This window comes from Typopeltis vanoorti, chromosome 16 (genome assembly GCF_054136105.1).
Source record: "Typopeltis vanoorti isolate ZY-2024b chromosome 16, IOZ_Tvanoo_1.0, whole genome shotgun sequence".
Classification (NCBI taxonomy): domain Eukaryota; kingdom Metazoa; phylum Arthropoda; class Arachnida; order Uropygi; family Thelyphonidae; genus Typopeltis; species Typopeltis vanoorti.
Genome location: NC_143564.1, coordinates 59599128 through 59624530, shown reverse-complemented (window position 1 = coordinate 59624530; position 25403 = coordinate 59599128). Strand labels below are relative to the sequence as shown.

General features: G+C 35.9%; 1 protein-coding gene across 1 annotated transcript in view; it reads right to left on the bottom strand.

Moving 5' to 3' along the window:
• The window catches only part of muskelin (muskelin 1), a 411065-nt gene that overhangs the window by 369370 nt on the left and 16292 nt on the right, over nt 1–25403 (bottom strand). Inside the window, exon 3 of the mRNA XM_090406668.1 lies at nt 3268–3410. Within this exon, the coding sequence (XP_090262794.1) occupies nt 3268–3410 (143 nt within the window). The remainder of the gene's footprint in view (nt 1–3267; nt 3411–25403) is intronic.

Genomic DNA, 25403 nt, shown 5'->3' with positions numbered 1-25403 from the left:
GTCTCTCAAGAGTAAAATAAATGAATAAATGTTATATAATAAATTTCTCAATTTAAAAATCATAATTCCTTCACCCACTCTATAAGAAATATTTAAAGAAATTTATAAAGAACATCTTACTATAGCCTCCCTTGATGACTCTTGATTCCTGGAGGCATTTGTATAATAATAATAATAAATTTACTGACATTTTATTGATTTCCTTGGAATGGTTAATGAGAAGAATGTGTTTGATGAATAGTACCCAGTTGATGTTGCATGTTTACTGACATTACTCAAAATCGTTTTAGGTGTTTATTGACCCTAGATATTTATTGACCCCTGGATAGCCACATCGACCCCCTAGGGGTCGATATCAACCACTTTGCCGACCCCCCCTGACTTAAATCGAATGGGCGAGGAAAGGTCAGCAAATCAGGTGTTTGATGCCAAAATGGCAGGAGAGATCTAGAGGAAGACAAAATCTAGGTGGATTGGCAATATGACAATATAGGAGTGTTCACAAGTAATAGACTGATTTGGAGGAATCAGGTTAGGTTAGAACACCACTTGAAGGTACATATCAGGAAATTGATGATGATAATAATAAATCTTTCATAAGGAAGTGTAATTATTTCCTTTCTTTTAACTTATTTTTCCAAAAGCATTTTTTTTTCAAAAAAATGGACTTTGCGAGTTCAAATTAGTCTAAGTATGAACTATGAGGTTCATACTGTCTAGAGCAGAGGATAGGCAAAGTGGGTGATATCGATCGCTGGGGGTGTCGATGTGGCTATCGATAAATGTCTAGGAATCAAAAGGGGGTCAATAAACACCTAAAACAATTTTGAGTAGTACCTAATAAATATGCAACGTCAACTGACTACTATTCATCAAACACATCCTTCTCATTAACATTCCAAGCAAATCAATAAAATGTAAGTAAATGTTTAATGTTCTTTATAAATTTCTTTAAGTATTTTCTTTAAATTTAACTATTTCTATCGAGAAGCAGTAATGAAATAAAAGGATGAAGGAGTTATTTTTAAATTGAGAAATTTATTATTGATAACATTCATTCATTTATTTAACATGATGGGGGTCGGAGGGATCAAGGATTCCATGGTCTAAAAAGTTTGCCGACCCCTGGTCCACGTTTTCACGATCTGGTCCCATGGCCATCAGACACTAGACACATTTCTTAGCCACCTAAACAAACAACACAAACGCATATAGTTCACAATTGAGATTGAAAACAGAACATACTTCCATTTCTAGATACACTTGCCACACATCTTCCTTCTGACAATCTTTCCTTCTCTGTTTACCAGAAACTGACACATACTGGCCAATATATATACATAAACTACTACGACCACCACCTAACACAAAAACTAGGTGTCATTAATACTCTAAAAAACAGGACTCTGAAGATCTGCTCCAGTGAACAGGCACTGAAAGACAAATTTAAAGTTATCAGCAATACTTTTCAAAAAAATGGGTACAGCCAAAACACTATTAACAAAATTCTCTACAAGACATAAAAAACAAAGACAAACCAGACTACAATAAAACTATAACCATTCCTTACATTAAAGGGACATCAGATAAAATAAACAGAATACTACAAAAATACAACCTCAAAGCCACCTTTTAAACCTCCTGCAAAATTAAAAAGCTTACTCAACACATCCAAAGACCCACTCCCTCCACTAGCCCACCCTGGAGTATACCGTATTTATTGCACCTGTAACATACCATATGTAGGAGAAACAGAACGCACAATTCCTATCAGACAAAAAGAACATAAACGATACATTAAATATAATAATTATGGTGAAGCTGGCCTTCCTGATCATGCTCTGAACACCTTACATAGAATTGACTGGAAAAGCACTAGTTGTCTACACCACACCAAAACATGGTATGAACGTAAATTTAAGGAAACCTGTGAGATTATTACCAACCACCCCAATCTGAACAATAACGATGGTCTAAAAATCCCCAACATATGGAAGGCATATATTTGACCCAAGGAACCATCCTCTCTAAGGGCAACTATAAATAGGACTGTAGAAAATCCAGGATCCTAAGTCAAAAATAACAATTGTAATGCTAAAAATAGGACATCATTGTTACTGAAAGAAAACCATCTGTAAGAAAGAATGTTTATTCATGTTATCATAAATAGAATTTAGCTTAATGCAGTTTATAAAATTAATTAATTTAATTATTTTATTTTTTTCACTAGAGATCATGCCAGTAGAATAACTTGTGATCAATTCATTGTTTCTCTAGCTTGCTGTATGTAATGTAACCTAGCTTAACCTGTATATTTGTATATGCTCCAGATGATGATCTTAATATGAAGATCGAAACTTCGGGATATTAAAAGAGTTATTTATAACACGGTTGTAAAGTCCATAATTTCTAAAATGAATGCTGATCACCTATAACACTAAAAGAAAGGATTCTTTGTACCCTCTTTTACCTTGCGGTGTTGAAGGTTTATTAATCATCGGACCTCAAACCATTCACAGGATAAGGTAGTCAGCCCTATGCCCTGGTGTATTCTATGTCCTGTAGTGTTGAGTTCTCAAGGTCGGTTTGCCTGCTTTGCAAGACAAAAAACCCCAGGATAAACTGGGGAAAAAACCTACTGTTCACGTCCAAGACCGGCTAACTTGACTATGGCTGAGGAAGATCCTTCAGCTCCTCACGTCACCGATGGGAATAGAATTTAGGACACTCCTTCTCCAGGCATATGGTTGCGAAGAACACAGCCACTAGACTAACTGCACGGACAAAAAAAAAAAGTTTATTATTATTATTAACATTTGACCTCCATGGAGTCAGAGACTCATCGTGGGAAGTATTCACTATTGCATACAATGCTCATCCAACCGTGTCTTAAACTGATTCAATGTATCCACAACACACTCAGGCAATGCATTCCACTCACCAACCACCCTCCATCCAAAGAACCTGCTTCTCACGCCTTTGCTCACATCCTAAAATGTTCATTATAAGTAGAACAGACATCCAAGTAAATAAAAGATCTGATTACTAAATTTACACTATCTTACAAAACAATCAACCTAACAAAAATAAGAAAATCTTTACAATTATAATTACGGCTATTATAGCCTGTTTTTGTTAGAATATTTATAAAGAAAATCTTCATAAATACTAAAACTAAATAACAAATGAACAAAAATATTTTTTTATGACGTTATGAAATTATGAGTGTGCAATTAATCAGAAAATGCACACGGAATAGAAACTTACCTATCTAGGAGTTCAATCATGTTCTCATCGCTTAATCCACCAAATACTTTGAACTTCTTTAGATTACAAACATGAGTCTTTTCATACTTCCCAAATGTAATGGCTTCTACAACAGAAGGGTGTTCCAACTTTAAAATTAAATACTGAAAAAAAGAAGAGGGAGAAAAAAAAAAAAAGAATAAAGATATATAAAAGATAACTTGACTAATAAGTTATTTTCTTACTAACTATTTACAATATGTACAGGAAAAACTGCAAACTAGAAATATTTCAGCAAAAGATAATTAAGACGTTTCATCCCAAAATTTTCAGTGCAGTTCTATATGCATAGTTTACTATAGCAGAATGTAAATTACTTCGTTTCTCTCTGAAATTTATTTATGAATACCATAGTCCTCCCCTCCCTTATCCATGGGTTTGCTTTCTGCAGTTTCAGTCATCTGCAGTGAACCCTGGTCCAAATATATTAAATGGAAAATTCCAGAAATAAACAATTTATAATTACATAGGCAAAGTGAATACCAGATTCAACATTATTTCAAAGCCAAGTATTCATAGAAACAACTTACAAAACTAAAAGTTTTGTAAACTGACCTGAGAGAGTTTACGAGAATACAATCTACAATCCTCAGCATCCCTGAGTTGTTAAGGTGATAAAAATCCCTTGTTGTTTTTCAGCCAGTAAGCGAAACTAAGATCGAAAACTACGATCTGAAAGTTTCATGCCGACGAACTGTCAGCGTATCCAAGCGTAAGTGACTACTTGGTAGTGTCACACCACGGCAGCTCGTTGCAAAGGTGGAGCAAGCTCCCTCACTGTTCTTGATATTTTCTCATAATGTAAAAACACACAGCTCTTAGGAGATGTAGTACTGTTTTACATTATGAGGAGAGGTCACTACCCAGACCGGTTTCAACCTTTTTTGAGGTCTCATCAGTGAGTAGCTAGACCTAGAATATCAGAGTTTAAGTGAAAAGAACTTACATACTGTTGCAATACGATTGCCAGAAAGGTGTGTCACTATATTATATATTATAACATAGTATAATTATGATGAAAAGCCAAACAGCTATTTTTTTCTGGCGAGGTTGATCAGTTAAGGTGATAAAAATCCCTTGTTGTTTTTCAGCCAGTAAGCGAAACTAAGATCGAAAACTACGATCTGAACGTTTCATGCCAACGAACTGTCAGCGTATCCAAGCGTAAGTGACCACTTGGTAGTGCCACACCATGGCAACAGTTCGCTGACAGTTCGTCGGCATGAAACGTTCAGTTTCATGAAACGGCATGAAACGATAAGTTTTAAATTGTGCACCATTCTGAGTAGTTCTTGGTTATCGGATCGACAGTCACAGTATCGCAGTGCTTGTGTTCAAGTAACCCTTATTTTACTTCATAATGGCCCGAAAGCACAAGAGTGATCCTGGCAATTTGCATATGCCAAAGAGAAACCGTAAAGTGCTTCCTTGTGATACCTTATAATTTCAAGGTTTACAAAATTCAAAAGTTCCCATCTTTTCTCTTCTATTTGTGTTAAAGTAAAATTTTGGCCTTTGTTTTTGGCTTGCGTCTCCAGTTCATTTAGAATGAACTGGAGACGCAATATACTTTTATTTATCCTTTTATAGCCTTCTCGACTTCATAAAATAAATAAATAATAATAACAGAAAAATGTATGCTAATATTCCATTCACATTCAGCTAACTTTTATTACAGTATGTTGTTATAATTGTTCTATTTTATTATTAGTTATTGTTGTTAATTTCTGTACCTGTAATTACTGTGATTTATAAATTAAACTTTAAATTAAATCATTGGAAAAAACATAGTATATATAGGGTTTGGTACTATCCTTGGTTTCAGGTATCTGCAGGGTGTCTTGGAACATTTCCCCCCCACCACAGATAAAGGGGGAGGAGGAGGAAGGACTACTGTATCATTTAAATTACACAGGTATTTCAGTGAATGATTTAAAAGAAAATACATACATGGGAATACCAAACCTTAATTCCCAAAGAGAAGGCTTGTTATATATTTAATTCCCAAACCATTAAATTAAGAGTCATAAACCAGCAAATCAGTATAAGCACCTATATAAAAAATACCAAAGACAATGAAGAAAGAGAAGTTATTCTTCAAGGACGATACAGACAAATTTTAAAACAGATGTACAATACATAATTCAAAAAGGTTTATAAGTTTAAAAACAAGCCAAAAACAAAGGCCAAAATTTTACTTTAACACAAATAGAAGAGAAAAAATGGGAACTTTTGAATTTTGGAAACCCTGTAACAATAACGTATCACAGAAAATTACTTCTCAAAGGAACCAATCAACCAGCAACATGTATCATTATGAGCTTTGAAGTTATTTACACTAACTGCACTCACAATACACTCTAATACAATACAATACTAACAACTCTCCACATAGAAAATCTATTCCTCACATCCTTCTACACCATATCTTTGTACAACTTCCAGAAATGGCCTTTCATTGTTCCAATCTTAACATCCACTCTTTTTATAATTCCTTCTATATTAATCTGATAGAATCCCTTAATTAACTTCGTCTCTATCATATGTAAGGTCCCAAGCCTAGATAAAATGGGGGGGGGGGCAGGGAAGCAATGGTGAACTACCCTGTAAAAATCTCACCAGAAACAATCTGTGGCAAGAACACTTGTCTACAAATTTACATCATCATCATATGTACTCTTTTTTTCCTATCCACCAACCTCTGTAATCCACATTCTCTCAAATGCTATTCATGCATTTGATAAAATTTCTCTCAAATGCTCTTCATAACCAACAATCGAGAGTCCTGATATCACTTTATTTGTTTTTGGACCATCCCTAGTGTTTCCACATCAGAAAACTAGGTGACCAAATTCGAGCACAATAGTCCATGTGGTCTGACCAGTGCCTTATTATAGAGGCACCACTACCACTTACGTACTTATCACGACATGTCAATGTACTTTTTATTATTATTATTAAGGGTATCTCCATGGAGTCAGTAGACTCATCACAGGAAACCCAAACTATCAAAAACAATATGTATCATATCTCTTCTTGAATTCATTTACAGACAAAGAACTCACAACTGAGTCAGGCAATGCATTCCACTCATTCACCAACCTCCAGGTGAAAAACCTCGTTCTCACATCCTTGTTAACCACACTTTTCCTTAATTTCCAGGGATGACCTCTTGTTCTTCCATCACTTTCACACAGCTGAAACATTTCCCCTGCATCAATCTTATGAAAACCTTTTAGTAATTTAAATGTTTCTATCATATCCCCTCTTCTCCGCCTACCAACCAACCACTGCAATCCACAAGCTCTCAATCTATCAATGTAGGGAGCATTTTTTTACATCACTCACCAACTTAGTCACTCTCCTCTGAACCCTCTCCACAACCTCCTCATCTCCAAGGAATCCAGGTGACCAGACCTGAGCACAGTAATCCAAATATGGAAGTATCAACGCTTTATAAAGGGGAATAATAACCTCTTTATCTCTAGATGTTAGCGTGTTCCTCAATAACCAAGTAATCCTATGTGCAATCTTGGACACCTTAGCAATGTGTTCCCTGAACTTCATCTCCCTATCCACCAACACCCTGAAGTCCCTAACCTCATCAATCTCTTGGAGTACCGTTCCATTAATGTAGTACATAGCTGGTAATCTTTTAATCCCAAAATGCATAATTTTCCACTTTTCCACATTGAACTGACATCCATTACCTTTTGCCCATTTTGCCAACTTATTTAAATCATCCTGCAAGCTCTCAACATCAGCTTGATTTTTTATTGGGCTATGCAACTTTGCATCATCAGCAAACAACTGAATATCTCCCTTTAAGCCATTTCCGATATCATTTATGTACAAATTAAACAACAATGGCACAAGCACACCACTGGTCACCTGCCTCATCCTGGACTCTGCTCCTCCATACACCACCTTCTGGTATCTCTCCCTGAGTCATTCTCCTATCCATATCCCCATTTTAGTATCCATCCCCATCTGCTGCAATTTGAGCAACAGTATTCCATGGGGTATCCTGTCAAAAGCCTTAGCAAAATCCAGAAGTACCACTGTGTAGCCATTTCCTTTTCCAACTCAAATGTCATTCTATTATAAAAAGTTAATAAATTGCTAAGGCAGGATCGACCTTTAACAAAACCATGCTGGCCCCTATACAGTATCATATCCTGATCCACCCATTCTTGAATTTTGTCTTTAACCAACTTTTCCAATACTTTTACCACCACTCCTGAGATGGTGAATGGTCTGTAATTAACTACTGCAGTTTTAGAGCCACCTTCATGCAAAGGAACTACTTTGCCTTCCTTCCACTCCCTAGGAACCATACCAGAGTTCAAACTTAAGTTAAATAACCAAGTAAGAGGCGTTGACAATTCCTTTGCACATTTACGCAACACCCGAGCTGATATTCCATCTAAACCTACAGCAGTGTTTGCATTTAAATTTTGCAATATACTAAGTACCTCTGATTTCTTAACTTTGATTATCACATTAGTTATTGCTATGGGTACAGAGATATCCTCACTTGAGTGATAGACTTTTGAAAAGTAATCACTCAGTAACTCTACTCTTACATCTGAATTGGTCACCTCAATACCATCAACACCCACTAAAGTTATCCTTCGAAAGTCATTCTTCCTTTTACTTGCCACAGAGTGGAAGAACTCTTTGGGATTACCCTTGATTCTTCCTTGGCTAGGGTCTTCTCATAATCTGATTTAGCTTTTCTTACTATGCTGGTAACCTTCCTAGCTTGAGCCTTGTACTGCTAATGGGTGTACTGATTGCCTTTCTCCTTGTAAATTCCCTATAACATTTTCTTTTTTTGCAGATCAAGCTTGATGCTACTACTCATCCATTTAACACTACCTTGTTTGTCTTCCTGACCTTGGGGACACAATCTGATGTTGCCTTCCTCAGATACCCACTGATTTTATCCCATACACTGCTAACATCTTTCCCCTGCAATATGTTCTGCCATGGGATAGCTGTAAGCTCACTCCAAAGCTTGTTATAATTGCCTAACCTGTAGTTCCGTGTATACCCCTTCTTAAGAAAGAAATCTACAAATTTTGCAACCTCCCAAGTCAATATCACATGATTGCTCTCACCAATTGGAGGTAACGAAGACACCTTACTTATGCAAAGCATATCATAACAGAAATACGATGTGCAGTCTTTGTAACACTTGAGATGTGCCTTCAGAACTTCAGTCCACTGTCTACCATCCCTCCAAGATCCCAAATCTCATCCACTTCTGAAGTACAGCTCCATCAATACAATACATAACCTTATATCTCTGTATCCCGAAGTGTAATAACACCTTGCATTTATTAATATTAAAACTGCAATGGCACTCATTTGTCCAAGCTAAAAGTCTATTCAAATCTTCTTGTAGAGAATTAACATCAGCTCCTGATAATTCTACCTAACTTTGCGACATCGGCAAACATTTGAAGATCCATGTGATAGCAATAAATCCACATGAAATATTATTAACAAATAAGTTAAACAGTAGGAGCTCAAGAACAGAACTCTGAGGTATGATAATGGCAACCTTCCTTTTCTGAGACACTGCTCCATCATACATAACTTGCTGGTATCTTTCAGAAAGCCAAGCTTCAATCCATTCTAACCAATCTGCTATCTAATCCCATCTTTTGTAGCTTTAACACCAATCTGTCTTGTGGTAATCTATCAAATGCCTTTGCAAAGCCAAAAAAAAACTGCTGAATATCCCTTATCCAACACATTTGTCCCCTTATCGTAAAACATAAGCAGATTGCTAAAACAAGACCTGCCTTTCACAAACCCCATGCTGACCATCACAGAAAGTCTTGTGTCTATCAACCCAATAGACACAAGACTTTCTGTGATGGTCAGCATGGAAAGTCTTGTGTCTATCAACCCAATCCTGTATTCCATTTCTAATCAATTTTTCCAACACTTTGATCACAACTGCAGATATACAAATCGGTCTTTAATTGGAAACTTCTGTTCTCAAACTATGCTTGTGGAGGGGTATTATTTTCCCTTCTTTTCACTCCTCAATAATCTTCCCCACTGCAAGACTTTAATTAAATAACCAGGTCAAGGGCACGGCTAACTCTTTTGCATGCTAATGAAGGGTGGTGCTAATTCTTACAACTATGCTTCACAAAAACTTGGAGTCATTAAAACCCTCAAAAACACAAGCACTACAGTATTGCAGTGCTTGTGTTCAAGTAACCCTTCATTGTATAAACAAATTTAGGTATAGGCTTTTTATGTCCTGCTCTGCAGATGAGGTTGATCTTTCCATCTTAATCTTGGATGTCCAAGGTCTCTTCTTTTTATAAATAAAGGCGTAAGACAAGCCACAGGCTTGTCTTACTCCTTTATTTATAGTTATAGGTTCTGACAATGTGTCATCTGCAAATTTGATGCAAAGTTTTGTTTCTCTGTATAGACTTTTTATTGTGTTAATTAATTGAGGAGGTATTTTATCATCTTATAACATTTTCCAGAGTAGATTTCTGTTCAGGTTATCATACACTTTTTCATAGTCAATAAATAGAAGGAAAGTGGACAGGTTAAATTCTTTTCTTTTTTTCTATGATCTGTTGTATTATGCAAGAGGCATCTGTGCATCCTCTCCCTCTTCTAAAACCACACTGTTCTTCTTCTAAATATTTTTCTGTATATTTAATTAGTCTGTCCTTCAAGATATTTGCATATCATTTAATGCCTCTGTAATTTTCACATTGGTCCTTTGGACATTTTTTTGTGAATATTTATTACTATTCCAGTTTCCCATTATTTTGGGATCTTTTCATATTTCCAGCTATTACTGAAGAGTTTCAGTACATTTTCTTTTAAGCTATTGTCTGGATATTTAAAAAGCTCAAACATATTAAATCCAGGATCAGGCATTTTCTACTTCTTGATTTTTTAAAATTCCTTTTCTAATTCCTCCATTAGTATTTCTTCTGTACTTTTCTGTATACTGATATCTTCAGTTCTGTGAGTTATCTCATTGTTTTCTATTTCTTGTTTTTCATTCCACAATATTTTATAGTGTTCTATCCCATACTCTTTGGAAATTAGATTATTTCTTAAATGGATCATTTTCTGCTAGTTGTAGAATCATTTCAAGTTGTTTTGCTACCTTTTCCCCAATTCTAACCACATCTGTAGCTGCTGGTAATATTAATGACTCTCCAATCGTGTGAGGTTTTCCTGCCTTAGCTATTCTTAAACTGACTTCATAAGATGCCTCCAGAGTCTTCGTGTTAAATCCTGAAAATGAGGATATGTGTTTTTTCTTGCTGACAAATTGGACAGTTTTCTCTGGAAATATTCCAAAGGTTTGTGTTTTAAATCGACATGCTTGGTTTCAAAATGACGTTTAAGAAGGGAAGGCTTCATCGAATGTTTTGATGGCGTTTCATAACAAATCACACACTGGGGAACAGTGTGCGGTTTCTTCTCCAATATATGTGAAACCATATGATAAATAACTAAGATTATATTTATGGTGTGCTGTACGGGACTTTTTGTTGCATTCTTGTACAATGATGTCCTCTGTCAGTTGGTTAGGATTCGAAGTAGTGGCTTCTGGCAGAGAAGAATTGTTTCCCCTGCTTACACTCATTTCTCCCTTCGATCTTTTTTGAGACCCGCTCGTTAACCACTTATTCATGTTTTGGTTTCTATCCTCTGGCACAAACTACATATAAATATGACAATTTCACAAATAAAATCTCACATTCAAAGACAATAATCTAACACCACTACTTTCTTAACTGTAACTGCAGCTCGTGGCTAAACAAAGGACAACGGACAAACTGTTTCCCATTGTTGTCTGATCAAATATATTCAAGTGACTTTCTGTCACTGTCATTTGATTAATACTCATTGAATTCAAATTGAACTTCCGAATTATTTTTGTATATTATCATACAAAAATAACTGTTAAATATTTTGTATACATTTTTAATTCTCAACTCATGTTGCGAGTAAAAAAAATATGTTAATTTACCCTTTTATTTTATACTCTTTTTTCATGCCACCCGGCAGTGACTCATGTACCACCAGTGGTAGGCGTACCATAGGTTGAGAATCTCTGCATCAGAGGATGTCAGAAGATACTAGAATATTAAAAAAAAAAGTTAGTTGCACTTAGTCTTTATTTTCATGCTCTTTACTGACACATCCAAGTACAGCAATGACAGGGAGTGTGAGCACGATTGTATTTCTGATTTGAAGGCAAGGGTTCAGGATATAGAGACTACATGGACAATTGAGATACCCTGCTTTCGCTGATGATGCGGTTAACTGTAAGGATGATATTCTTTGTCAGTACTAAGATATTACTAAGATATCATCTATGCAAATGAGAATTTCTCTATAACTGGTCATTCCTTGGTCTCTTTTTTATGTATCTCCCACTCGTGAAAGGATTTTCTGTAAACCTATAATATACATTTGTACTGTAGGTGGACTGATTTTTTTTTTCTACTTTTTATTAATTTTATATTTTTTGATTAATATTTTTAATTTATTTTTATATTTGGTATTTTTAATTTATTTTATTTTTTATATAGTCTAGAAAAACTCTGGAATAAAGACCACACATGGACTCTTTCAAGCAACTTCAGGCCTACAATCAGCAGGGTGGTGGTCTCATACTGAGCAATGAAATTCATCTCCCACCTAAAGAAAATCACAAACATTTATGTCCATGGCAGGATTTGAACCCACAGCCTGTTGGTTGGACAGCAAATACACTAATCACTCAGCCAAACAGACTGCCAAAATTGGGAATACATTTCTTTGAGGAACACTGAGAAGGTTCTAATGTGATATTACTCCTCGAGAAAACTTCAAAGTATTCTCAGGGATTCCCTTGATTGGTATTTCCTTGAATGATGATGCCGCAGTTATTTCTGGGAGGATGTCTCAATAAGGATTCCAGAATGGAGTTTTTACTCACAGTTTTTGTGGGAGATTCTGCCAAACCCTTGGCAGGATAAAGAAGGATGAAAATTTTCCAAAAAACGGACAAACAACTGTTGCACGTATAATGAGAAAAGATGGTATAATTGAAAGTTCTCTTTTTCTGTTTCTTGTTATCTTCTTTTTCCTCTTTCCATTCACTAATGGATATAGGCCTCTCCCTTAATTTTCCAGTTCTGTTCTTTCTTTCCAGAACTGGAACTGGAAAGGCAGTTCTTGTCTATTGATATGCAAAATGTTTCTGTACTGGGTTGGGACTTGTTGAGGAAGCCCTTATAAACTTGAGGATGAAAAACTTATTCTCAAAGGCAAAATCAGAACCTGCCACAGAGCTAGACATGGACACCAGCTATCTGGCAAACAATGACTGTTCCCAAAAGTAGAAACATGAGAGCTATCATAGCACAGTAAGCCTTGGGCCTTTTCCCCAGACCATGGGAAAGAAAACAGCAATGCTCTCGACTCTTGCAGACAAACCAACTAGCAGAAAGCAATGGTTAAAGTAGTTCACAATCCCCATTTTCAGATGTTTGCAATTCATAGGGAACAGAGACAGATGAAAAATAAAAAGAACCAGCAGTACCATCACTGGGAGGTCTCTCACATGGAGGGACTAACTTGATTACCCTCCTCACTCCCAATACCCTTAATCTTTTCTTAATTGGTTCTTCTTCTGGGTATACTGTAGAGGTCACTCACACCATAATCTAGTGCAAGTTTCTTCTAAACAAGAAGATCCTCCAATCGCTCCTAATCCACCTTGTCCTTTGGCCCTACAAAGATGCCAAATGGGACAACTTCTGGAACTCCTGCTCTCCTTTCCATGGTCAGATAATGCTTCCACTCTTCTGATCCCCAAAGACAATTGTTCTAAGTTACAGAATTCTCACCAGCATAACATAACATCAGCATTCTCACTGCTATAATAGAAGTGAATTGAGGAGGAGGAGGACACTGATAGCAAACGAATCAATTCACAAGCTGTGCAGAAGAAATGATGTAGGATTTGTAGACTTATGGTCTGAGTGTGACAGAAAGAGGGATTTCTACAATACTGATAGACTGCACCTAAATAGTTTTGGTGTTAGGTGTCTAGAGAGCTTCGTTCAGTGGGCATGCTGAAGTGCAAATTCAGGAAAACAAGCAATTAGGGTGGAAGTAGGTCTGTGTATGAAGGTACCCATGAGGCAAGTGTGAGAATGACCAATAAGTGAAGAATCAAGTCTCTCAGGCAAAAATATTGAATAGAATAGTCATTCCAGGAAGTAAAAGTAGTTGGGGTCCTAAAGGGATGCTGCAGTTTCTGTATATTAATGCCAGAAGTATCAGGAACAAGAGGGAGGAGTCATGGGCAGTTCAGGGAAGGGATAACGTTCATGAGAGCAGATGAACTACAACCAAAAAGAATAGGAGATAAGCAGGGGGATGGCTGTTCATTTGAAGCAGTCTAGTGTGAAATCAAGGTCAATATGACAAAATGTATGGTTGTTGCTGCTATAGGCCAGGGGACTCCAGGGATGATCTGGAAGACATGTATCAGCAAATTGATATGAGTGCAAGTGTAGTGATCATTATTATTATGGGGGATTTTAACTATGGAAATATAGGTGTGGACAGACTTATGTGTTCGTCGAACATGTTGTTTATTATTTTAACGGTATAATAGAACACAGAAACTAAGTAAATAATTACTTAGTTTCAGTGTTCTATTTCAGTTACGTATAAATCAGAGAGATTGTTCTTAGAGGCGACAGAAGTCCTAAAACACACTCCAAATCTCAACAAATATGGCTGTATTAACTTGCCGAAGATCTGGGAGACAGTCATATTAAGAAAAAACTAGCTCTTTTCTAGGACTCTAGTAATATATGATAGCTTTTTTTTTTTTTTTTTTTTTCCTTCAGATAGAGGGCGCCAAAATCAGGACTCTAGTCTTTGTGTTGCTGCTACAATTTTGTTTAAGTACACCATGTTGTTTTAGTCTCGCGTATTGTGACAAACAGTGTTTTTGTGCTCTGAAGATGCTGGTTATAACACCAGCGAAATATCAGCATCAAGTTAATAAATTAATTATTTACTTAGTTTCTGTGTTCTATTATACCATTAAAATAATAAACAATATGGAGATATAGATTGAAAGAAAGAAAGATCACATAGTAGGAAGGAAATGGAATTTATACACCTACTGAAAGATAACTACTTGGGGCAACATGTGATGGAGAGAACTCGGGGTGTAAGTGTTGAACCTGGTTCAAGACTGACACCCTGAGTTCAGTCTTGACTTGGGAGATTGCAAAACATGAGGAATATTCTGTCAAGAGGGGAATATGCAGAACTACTAGGTAGTTTTTGTGGGAATTTGTTGTGGAGCAGGAGTAGAGAACAGTATCCTTTGTACCATTTTCTTAGCCTATCCATTACTCACCAGTAGTTGAAGTAGAGACTTTACTTCTTCTTTCATTTTTCCTTCATCTCTTGTAATAGAGCTCACCCTTTTCTTGAGTATATGTATAATACCTAGTTTATGTGATATATGGTGCACTGTATGAGTAGGCTTACATACACTCAAGAAATATATTACAAGAGATGAAGAAAAAAAAAAAAAAAATATATATATATATATATATAAGGGATAGAAACTGAGGATCAGTAGCAAATGTTGGGAATCTGTTGTGCAGCAGGAATAGAGAATAGTATTCTCTGTACCATTTTCTTAGAATATCCCTTACTCACCAGTAGTTGAAATAGAGATTGTAATTCTTCTTTCATTTTTTCTTGTAATATACTGTAATCTCTTGTAATATATTTCTTGAGTGTATGTAAGCACACTCATACAGGTCATTATCTATATGCCTCATCAATGCACCATATATCACAAAAATTAGGTATTATACATACACTCAAGAAAAGTGCAATCTCTATTACAAGAAATGAAGAAAAAATGAAAGAAGAATTACGGTCTCTACTTCAACTACTGGTGAGCAATGGATATTCTACAAAAATAGCACAAAGAATACTATTCTCTACTCCTGCTGCACACAACAAATTCCAAACATTCACTACAGAACCTCACTTTCCATCCTTTAGGAGATTGGCAATTTAGAAAGTTGGTAAACTTTCTAAATTGCCAATCTCCTAAAATCTTATGATATAAGAATGGCTTTCAAATCCTTTGTGACTATATGAGATTTATTACATTCACCTAAGAACCATAACCCTTTCAACAAACATCCTGGAGTTTATAATATTCCATTTTCTTGTGGCCTTTCTTACATAGGACAAACATCTAGAAGTTTGGGAATAAGACAAAAAAAGAATATATTGAGATGTAAATAACAACAGAGAAGACAATTCAGGCCTAGCTTTTTGCTTATCTCACACTCACCATAATATTGAATGGGACAAGAGCTCTATGCCTAACATACAGGCAACTTCAATGCCTACAACATGAAAGAATCTACAGTGGTTATCCAATCACAAGGCACACTTAACAGAAACCAAAGAATGCTTATTAATCTTTCGTTACAATGTGTTTTCTGTTTGTTACTTTTATGCAACTGTTTCCTACATGTTCTGTTTTTTTGTTATGTAATGGATCACGTTTACCTTTATTGTATTTTTTTTTTTTATTTGGACAGGTGATTTATTGTACAGATGATTATAGCAAAACTAGTTGCTATAATCATCTGTACTATTATGGCCTAATAAAACCCATTGTCAGTTATTTTACATCATAATGTTTCATACAGTTTATAACTATGTCCAGGAACTCAGTTGGTATTAAAAGTCACTGCTCCTGCAAAGCTTTGTTAAGTCACTAAAGATCTTTTTTTTGGGGGGGGGGGATTTTGAGAGCAGTAACATGAGCAATGGATATTGCTCAGGTTACTGCTCCCATATTGCACTGGCATATGGATGAACATAGGAGTCTAGGAGGATCTCATCTCCATAAGTTTTAGCATTCATGGTTCCACTAGGAAGCACATACAGGTCAGTGCATCCACCTAATGAGGTGCCTCACCAAATCATCACACTACCTCAATCATGTCTCCCTTTCAAGGATATTACAGGGAATGATAATGTGTCTCTAGTTCTCTCTACAAAGTGATACCACGCAGGATCTGATCTAGATGATGGATGCATCTATTGGTGTGAGTGGGTTTGCTGTAGGAATGGGAAAAATCATATCACATTCTCAAGTACATAACTTTGCCATGCTGAATTTTCATACTATTAATCTCAAATTTTCAGAGAATTTAGCATAGCTTATGCTAAACCAGTATAAGTTAAAGCAACAGGATTCAGATTCAAACAAAAACACGACATTGATGAAATATTATATTTTACCCAAACAGTCAGACAGCTAACATCAGTTCTCTACAGCAAGTACTGTGATAATAACATTTCTGGACCACATTAATTCTTCAATTCAGCTTGTCAATTAATTACCAAGCTGAGTAAATACTTTCAAAGAATTTCAAGGAAAAGGTTTTAGCGTAGAAACCAACTTTTTAAACATGGAATTTGAAAAAGTTCCATGTTTTGTCACTAGAGCAAGAGTTCTGAATATGCAAAAAACAAAAATTCAAAAAAATAATTAAGAAAATTCTGCAGCACAGTAGATTAATGAACTATTGGTTTTACAACCTTTTAGGAGAAGAATTCACATAAAAATAAATAACTAAAATCAGGGTCACATTAAAATAATTTTAGGAACTACAAAATTGGCTCTCTTATTACTATGATGTGAAAATTAGTTGAACACATAACAACTAAAATGGAAACATGTATGTAAATTTTATCATCAAAAATGAATTTTCAGCGAAGTCGCATGACAATTATCAGCATAGCTGTATGGTTAAAAAGAGAATGGAATAACAATTAAAAAACTGAAAAAGAGTACCTATTCATTATATTAAATGTTATAAGCATGATGAAATCTTGATTACATACCACTGAAGGCCAAAACAAAAACAAAAAAATAATAATAATAACTACAATGGTGAGACATGTTTCCCAAAAGCCGAAAAATTTGATGAAGTCAGATAATAAATCTGAACTTCATAATTCTATCTGTAATTATATTTCTTTTACAAAAACAGCTTTTACTACAGTTTTTTTTAGCTTTCTTCAAATTAGCTGGATGGTCTAGAAGACAGTGTGATCTGCAAGACCTGATAAAAAAAATTGTGCTCTTTTAACAGTAGCACTGCAGGTTTGACCACTCATAATATGACAACAGCTTGTTTGTTTTAGATTTACAGCCAAAGGAACTAATGCTATAAACCCAGCATTATTATGTCTGTAAATTGCATGTATTCTCCTCGAGAGTTAGTTTGCCTGTTTTGCAAGATTAAAAACTGAAGTGTCTGGGAGGACAACCCATTCACTTCCATGTGAAACACTGCAAAAGTAAGGAACCTGATATACTTCCAACATATGCAGTAAACATCCTTCTTGGTATTTATTTATTTACTTATTTATTCATTACTATTTTTTATGCAAATCCCACCATGAAAAGCTGTAAATCTCAAATATATAATACATTAATACAATGAATGGGATAGGAGAATTTTTTTTAATATATATAATATTTTTTATTTCTTTTTACATAATCCAGAAACTCTGCTCAGACCAAACATTGTACTTTTTGATGCCACTTCATGTTACCAATAATTAATTATTAATTTTTATTATTAATTACATTACACCTCCAAGGAGTCCAAAAACTCATCTGGGAGGGCACGTACTCTACAACTCTCCGTCTCCACTACTCAATCCACCAACTATAGCAAACCACATCATCTACACCAATGCCATCTACTGTCCACTGCCACCGCTGGTATTTTCACACACAATCACAAACATCCATGCCCATGACAGGATATTCAAACCCGCAGCTTTTTGGTTGGAGGGCGGATATGCTAACCACAAGGCCAACCAGGCTAGCCATAAGCAAGATTGTGGTACATATCAGACAAGGAAATTCATCTCCCACATAAAAACATTCTAAAAAAACATCCATGTCCATGGTGGTGGTTGGGGGACGGTGAATCCCTCAGCCTGTTGTTTTAAAAGAATACACTAATCACCATACCATTAAAGGAAGAGTCACTAACGACCCAGACTGTTTTCAACTTCTTCAGATGTTTCATCAGCAGGAGATGGACTTATGGAGATACTGAGAGCTAAATGTTATCAGATACATGTAAAAAGACATGATATCAAATACAACTCTCACTCTATTGAGATCTCAATATAAGTTCCCAAAAAAAAAAGGGAATAAGCTGGTATATACCAGGGTAACCTGATGTGTAGTCAACTGCTTTCTATACAAAGCAGCATAGTGGTGAAGAAATTACATCTGCAAACTTTTGTTTCCTCATGCCTGAGTAAAATAACAATGAAACAAAAATGAAATTTGTCAAGTATAATTTACTTTTTAAAAAAGTAAAGAGAATTTTTAAAAAATAAAAAAATAATAATTTTACAGATGAAATGGGGACAACTAAACAAATATTGTTTAAGATAAATGAAAGAATTCAAAAATAAGAACCAAACCTTGAAGTCTCGGTGGAAAACTGAAAAAAAAACATTGTTTAATTCAGCTAACGAGTTATATGCTGAAGTTGTCAGTTAAAGTTGTCACAGAAAAACCAGTACTCTAGTGGACTTCAGTTAAAGGGGCAGTAATAGAAAAGAAAGCATATTGGACGTTCCTAGCAACTAAATCAGCATATCTCTGAGATAACAGAGAGTGAGAAAAATTTAAGAAAGTGAAGCAATATGTAAAAGAAGCTAAAAAGTAAAAGAAAGACCTTGGTTTGAATATAGAAGATAAATATCAGGAAGGTGGCAAAATGTTCTAGAGGCCATTGTGGGGGGGGGGGGCTTCAAAATGGAGGAAAGAGTACTGTATAATGAGTGATAAAAGTGATGCAAAAACTGAAGACAAGCATATTCTGGAATATCTGGAACAATTATTCTGAAAGAATGTTAAATGAAAAGGAATGACAGAACAATGGGAAAATATTCAAGAGAAATGGAATTAGGAAGTACACATCAATATATAGAAGAGGTTATCAAAAGCCTGAAATGCAGAAAGATAGCTGGAGAAGTTTGAATAGTAGCTACACTGAAATTCAAAAGGCTGAATTTTGAATAACTGGAGGAGAGTAGTTCTCATAGAAAATTGAATCTCATTGAAAAGAAAATGAAACAGTTTGAGAACAGGAAACAAACCTTGGAGATTCTATGGTAAGCCCTGAAGAAAACATTGATTGATTCAGCCAGAGAGGCATGTGGTGAGGTTGTCTGCAAGGATAGAAAAATCAGAACTCCCTGTTGGACACAGGAAGTTAAACAGACAGTGAAGGAAAAGAAGAAAGCATATCAAAAGTTCCTGGCAAATAAGTCAGCTTTTACTCTTACAGAATACAGAGACAAATGTAAGAAAGCTAAACAGTGTGTAAAACTAGTTAAACAAAAGTCATGGGAGGACTTCGGCAAGAATATAGAAAATAAATATCAAGAAGGTGGCAAAATATTCTGGAGGTTGTTGAAGAAGCTTAGGAATGGAGGAAAGAGTGCTGTAAAAGGAGTTAGAGATGATAAAGGTGACATGAAAACAGGAGAAAAAGATATCCTTCAAGTATGAAGTAATTACTTTGAAAAACTACTAAATGAAACAAGCAGTGATGACAACACAGTGATAAAAAACAGTGACCAGGCATGCAGTCAGGAATACGTATCCATACTTGAAGTAGAAAAAGCCATCAAAGGCATGAAATGTGGAAAGGCAGTAGGAGTAGATGATATTCGACCAGAAATGCTGAAGTATGGTGGTATAAAAGTCTTACGGTGCCTGCACTGCATAGTTCAGAAAGCCTGGACAGAGGGACGAATTCCCGATGATTGGAGTAGAGCTCTCATAATACCCATATATAAAAAGGGAAATAAAACTGAATGTGAGAATTACAGAGGTATTTCCCTACTGAGTGTTCCTGGCAAGAACTATGCAAGTATACTTGAGAAACGGTTGAGAAGACTTGTGGAAGAAAAGCTTGGTGAAGAACAAGCTGGATTCACGCCAAATAGAGGCTGTCAGGATCAGATCTTCACTTTACGACAAATAGTGGAGAAAGCATGGGAATATAACAAAGATCTGTATTTAAGTTTTGTCGATTTAGAAAAGGCATATGACAAGGTGCCAAGAGAGAAGCTATTCAAAACGCTGCAGTTATATGGTGTCAATGGGGTATTATATCAAGCAATACTTAGTCTTTATTTGAGTTGTGAGTCAGCAGTTAGAATTGAAGGAAGTACAGGAAGATGGTTTAATGTTAAATCTGGTGTGAGACAAGGATGTACATTATCCCCTCTGTTATTCATTATCTATATGGATCACATTATGAAGGAAAGTGGTATTAAACATGATATCAAAATTGGAGATGTTAATGTCAGCTCTTTGCTTTATGCAGATGATGTTATACTTCTAAATAAATCCGCAAGATTCTCTGACTAAACTGAATAACTGTTGTAATAGATATGGTATGAAGGTCAGCAATAAAAAGACAAAGACATTGAAAATAGGCAGAATCATTGAAAATGTCAATTGTGTTGAACGGAGAACCTGCAGAACAAGTAAAACATTTCAGCTACTTAGGCACAATTTTGAGTGAAGATGGTAAATGAAATATAGAAATAGACAACAGAATCAGCAAAGCTGGTATGGTGGGAAGTCAATTGAATAAATTCATATGGAATAAGAGAGAAATTAGTCGGAACACTAAATTAGCTGTATACAAGACAGTGTTCAAACCAGTTTTAACTTATGGATCTGAGAGCTGGGTCAGAAGTAAAACACTTGACCAAAGACTAGAGACCGCAGATATGAGTCCAGAGAAAGATTAGAGGTGTGAACAGATGGCATCAATGGCAATATCATATTAAAAATGAGGATATTAGGAAAGAACTTGACATTGTCAGCATCCAGGAATGCGTTAGCAGAGCTAATCTCAGGTGGTATGGTCACTTAAATAGAATGGGAGAGGAAAGATTTGCAAAACAAGTGTTCTCTACCAGGTTGGCAGGAAAACGACCCAGAGGAAGACCAAGATATAGGTGGATTGATACGGTACAAAGTACCTTAGACGATAGAAATATAAGATCTGATAATGTTGGAGTCTTGACAAGCAACAGACTGATTTGGAGGAAAATTGTAGATAGGAAGTTTGTAATGATGTAAATTTTTCATATAGTACTGTCATATCCTGTACACCCCCCTTGAGGGTACATGGCAGGAATTTGATGATGATGATGAGTTCTCATAGTTCCCATTCATAAAAAAAAAGGGAAATATTGTTTTATTTGAACTCTCCAACTAAAAACAAAAAATATGTGAACATCAACCTAGATTCGGAACAAATACAGGTTTTCAAAATCAGATTTTCACTTTACAGCAAAGAGATGTGAAATCAGGAGAATATAAAATCTGTGTAAAGTTCTGTAGATCTCAAAAAACATACAAGGTGCCAAGAGCAAGGCTGTACACAGAATGCTGCAATTATATGGTATATGTGGAACATTAAATAAAATATATGATCTAATACAGTGTTTCCCAATCTTCTCAACCTGTTTTTTTTTCTTTTTTCTTTTTTTCGTGTGATGATACAGCGTTCCCACTTTTTATGGGAGTTCATGGTACCATCTAGTACTCCTAAATTTTATCCGTGTTCCAGAACTGGCATAGAATAACGAATCAGACCTATGGCTGGGTCAGTATTCCTGACTTTAATCTGTGTGTGTCCTTGGACCGGTTTGCTTGCTTAAGGGATGAAAAACTCAATCTGTGATCCACAACGATGGGACAGGTGGTCCACAGGCAGACTTAAATTATCATCATCATCATCAAATTCCTACCATGTACCCTCAAGGAGTGTACCGGATATGATAGAACTACATGAAAAATTTACATCATTACTAACTTCCTATCTACAATTTTCCTCCAAATCAGTCTGTTACTCGTCAAGACTCAAACATTACCAGATCTTATATTTCTATCGTCTAAGGCACTTTGTATCATATCAATCCACCTATATCTTGGTCTTCCTCTGGGTCGTTTTCCTGCCAACTTCGCAGAGAACACTTGTTTTGCTAATCTTTCCTCACCCATTCTGTTTAAGTGACCATACCACCTGAGATTAGCTCTGCTAACACATTCCTGGATGCCAACAATGTCAAGTTCTTTCCTAATATCCTCGTGTTTAATATGATATTGAAATTGATGCCATCTGTTTATGCCTCTAATCTTTCTCAGGACTACTCTCATATCTGCGTTCTCCAGTCTTTGGTTAAGTGTTTTACTTCTGACCCAGATCTCAGATCCATAAGTTAAAACTGGTTTGAACACTATCTTGTATACAGCTAATTTAGTGTTCAGACTAATTTCTCTCTTATTCCATATGGATTTATTCAATTGACTTCTTACCATACCAGCTTTGTTGATTCTGTTATCTATTTCCATATTTAATTTACCATCTTCAGTAAAAATCATGTCTAAGTAGCTGAAATGTTTTACTTGTTCCACAGGTTCTCCATTCACAACAAAGTTGATATTTTCAATGATTCTCCAATTTTCATTGTCTTTGTCTTTTTATTGCTGACCTTCATACCATATCTATTACAACAGTTATTCAATTTAGTCAGAGATTCTTGCAGACTTGTATCAGATTTATTTAGAGGTATAAAATCGTCCGCATAATGCAAAGAGCTGACATTAACATCTCCAATTTTGATATCATGTTTAATACTACTTTCCTTCATAATGTGATCCATATAGATAATGAATAACAGAGGGGATAATGTACATCCTTGTCTCACACCAGATTTAACATTAAACCAACTTCCTGTACTTCCTTCAATTCTAACTGCTGACTTACAACTCAAATAAAGACTAAGTATTGCTTGATATAATGCCCCATTGACACCATATAATTGTAACGTATTGAATAGCTTCTCTCTTGGCACATTGTCATATGCCTTTTCCAAATTGACAAAACTTAAATACAGATCTTTGTTATATTCTCATGATTTCTCGACTATTTGTCGTAAAGTGAAGATCTGATCCTGACAGCCGCTATATGACCTGAATCCAGCTTGTTCTTCACCAAGATTTTCTTCCACAATTCTTCTCAACCGTTTCTCAAGTATACTTGCATATATCTTACCAGGAACACTCAGCAGGGATATACCTCTGTAATTCTCACATTCAGTTTTATTTCCCTTTTTATATATGGGTACTATGAGAGCTCTACTCCGATCATCTGGAATTCGTCCCTCTGTCCAGGCATTCTGAACTATGCAGTGCAGCCACTGTAAGACTTTTATAACACCATACTTCAGCATTTCTGGTCGAATACCATCTACTCCTTTCCACATTTCAAGCCTTTGATGGCTTTTTCTACTTTAAGTATGGATATGTATTCCTGACTACATGCCTGGTCAGTGTTTTTTTAACACTGTGCTGTCATCACTGCTTGTTTCATTTAGCAGTTTTTCAAAGTAATTACTCCATACTTCAAGGATATCTTTTTCTCCCGTTTTCATGTCACCTTTATCATCTTTAACTCCTTTTACAGCACTCTTTCCTCCATTCCTAAGCTTCTTCAACAACCTCCAGAATATTTTGCCACCTTCTTGATATTTACGAGGGCAGTTCAATAAGTAATAAGACTAATTTTACTGTCGCGAAACCACTCATCACAATATTGATTTCTGTGGAATAAAGAAATGTTGCTGTCTTTATTAACAAAAGAGGTTGATAGATGGCGTATACGGGCTGATGTGCCAGAGTGTCACGTGACTAAACGCAAGCTTGTTTCGCCATGCCTATGAGCCGCGACCAGTCATCGAAAAGGAAGCGTCCTTGGAACAGCATTACGCGATTAAATTTTGTGTGCGTTTGCAAAAATCGGCATCAGACACTTTTAACATACTACAGAAAGCTTTCCACGATGAAGCAATGTTGAGGGCAAGTGTTTTTCGCTAGCATAAAACTTTTAAGGAAGGAAGGCCAAATGTGGAAGATCTTGAATGTGAGGGAAGACCTTCAACCCAGGAATACTGTAAACAGCTCATACTATGCGGATGTTTTATGGACAATGGTACAGCACGTCAAAAGGAAGCATCCATTGCTGAAGAATGGCTTCTTATTGCACCACGATAATGCAAGGCTACATATTGCTGGTTGTGTAGTGGACGTTTTTCAGAAGAACAACATAGATATCCTACCCCCTCCATACAGTCCTGATCTCGCACCGTGCAATTTCTGGCTGTTTCCTCAGCTGAAGAAACCACTAAGAGGCAGCCATTTCGAAAGCAACAAAGCATATGTAAAAGAGCTGCGGAGGCGGTTTTGAAAGAACTCTCAAAAAACGTACTTTCACGTGTGTTTAAGAAGTGGACTCAACGTTGGGACAAATGCTTCGCGTCTCATGGTAATTACTTCGAAAAAGACCATGTAAATGATGATGATTAAAGGTAATCTGTTTTCTGTATAAATATAGTCTTATATCTTATTGAACAGCCAAAGTATTTTCTATGTTCTTGCCAAAGTCCTCCCATGACTTTTGTTTAGCTAGTTTAGCTTTCTTACATTTGTCTCTGTAATAGGAGCACAAGCTGACTTATTTGCTAGGAACTTTTGATATGCTTTCTTCTTTTATATCACTGCCTCTTTAACTTCCTGTGTCCACCATGGAGTTCTAATTTTTCAATCCTTGCAGACAACCTCACCACATGCCTCTCTAGCTGAATCAATCAGGGCTTTTTTCAAGGCTTGCCACTGAATCTCGAAGGTTTGGTTCCTGTTCTCAAACGCTTTCATTTTTCCTTCAATAATCTTTGTGTATTTTAGCCTACAGTTCACATTCTGAAAGCTGCTCAACTTTTATTCGCTTTAAAACTTTCTTACATGTCATTCTTTTCAATATGAAATTCAATTTTATCCTGCTCAAGACTAAATAGTGATCACTTCCAATTTCAAATCCTCCGTTCATTCTGGTGTCCTGCACCAGGGAGAAAACATC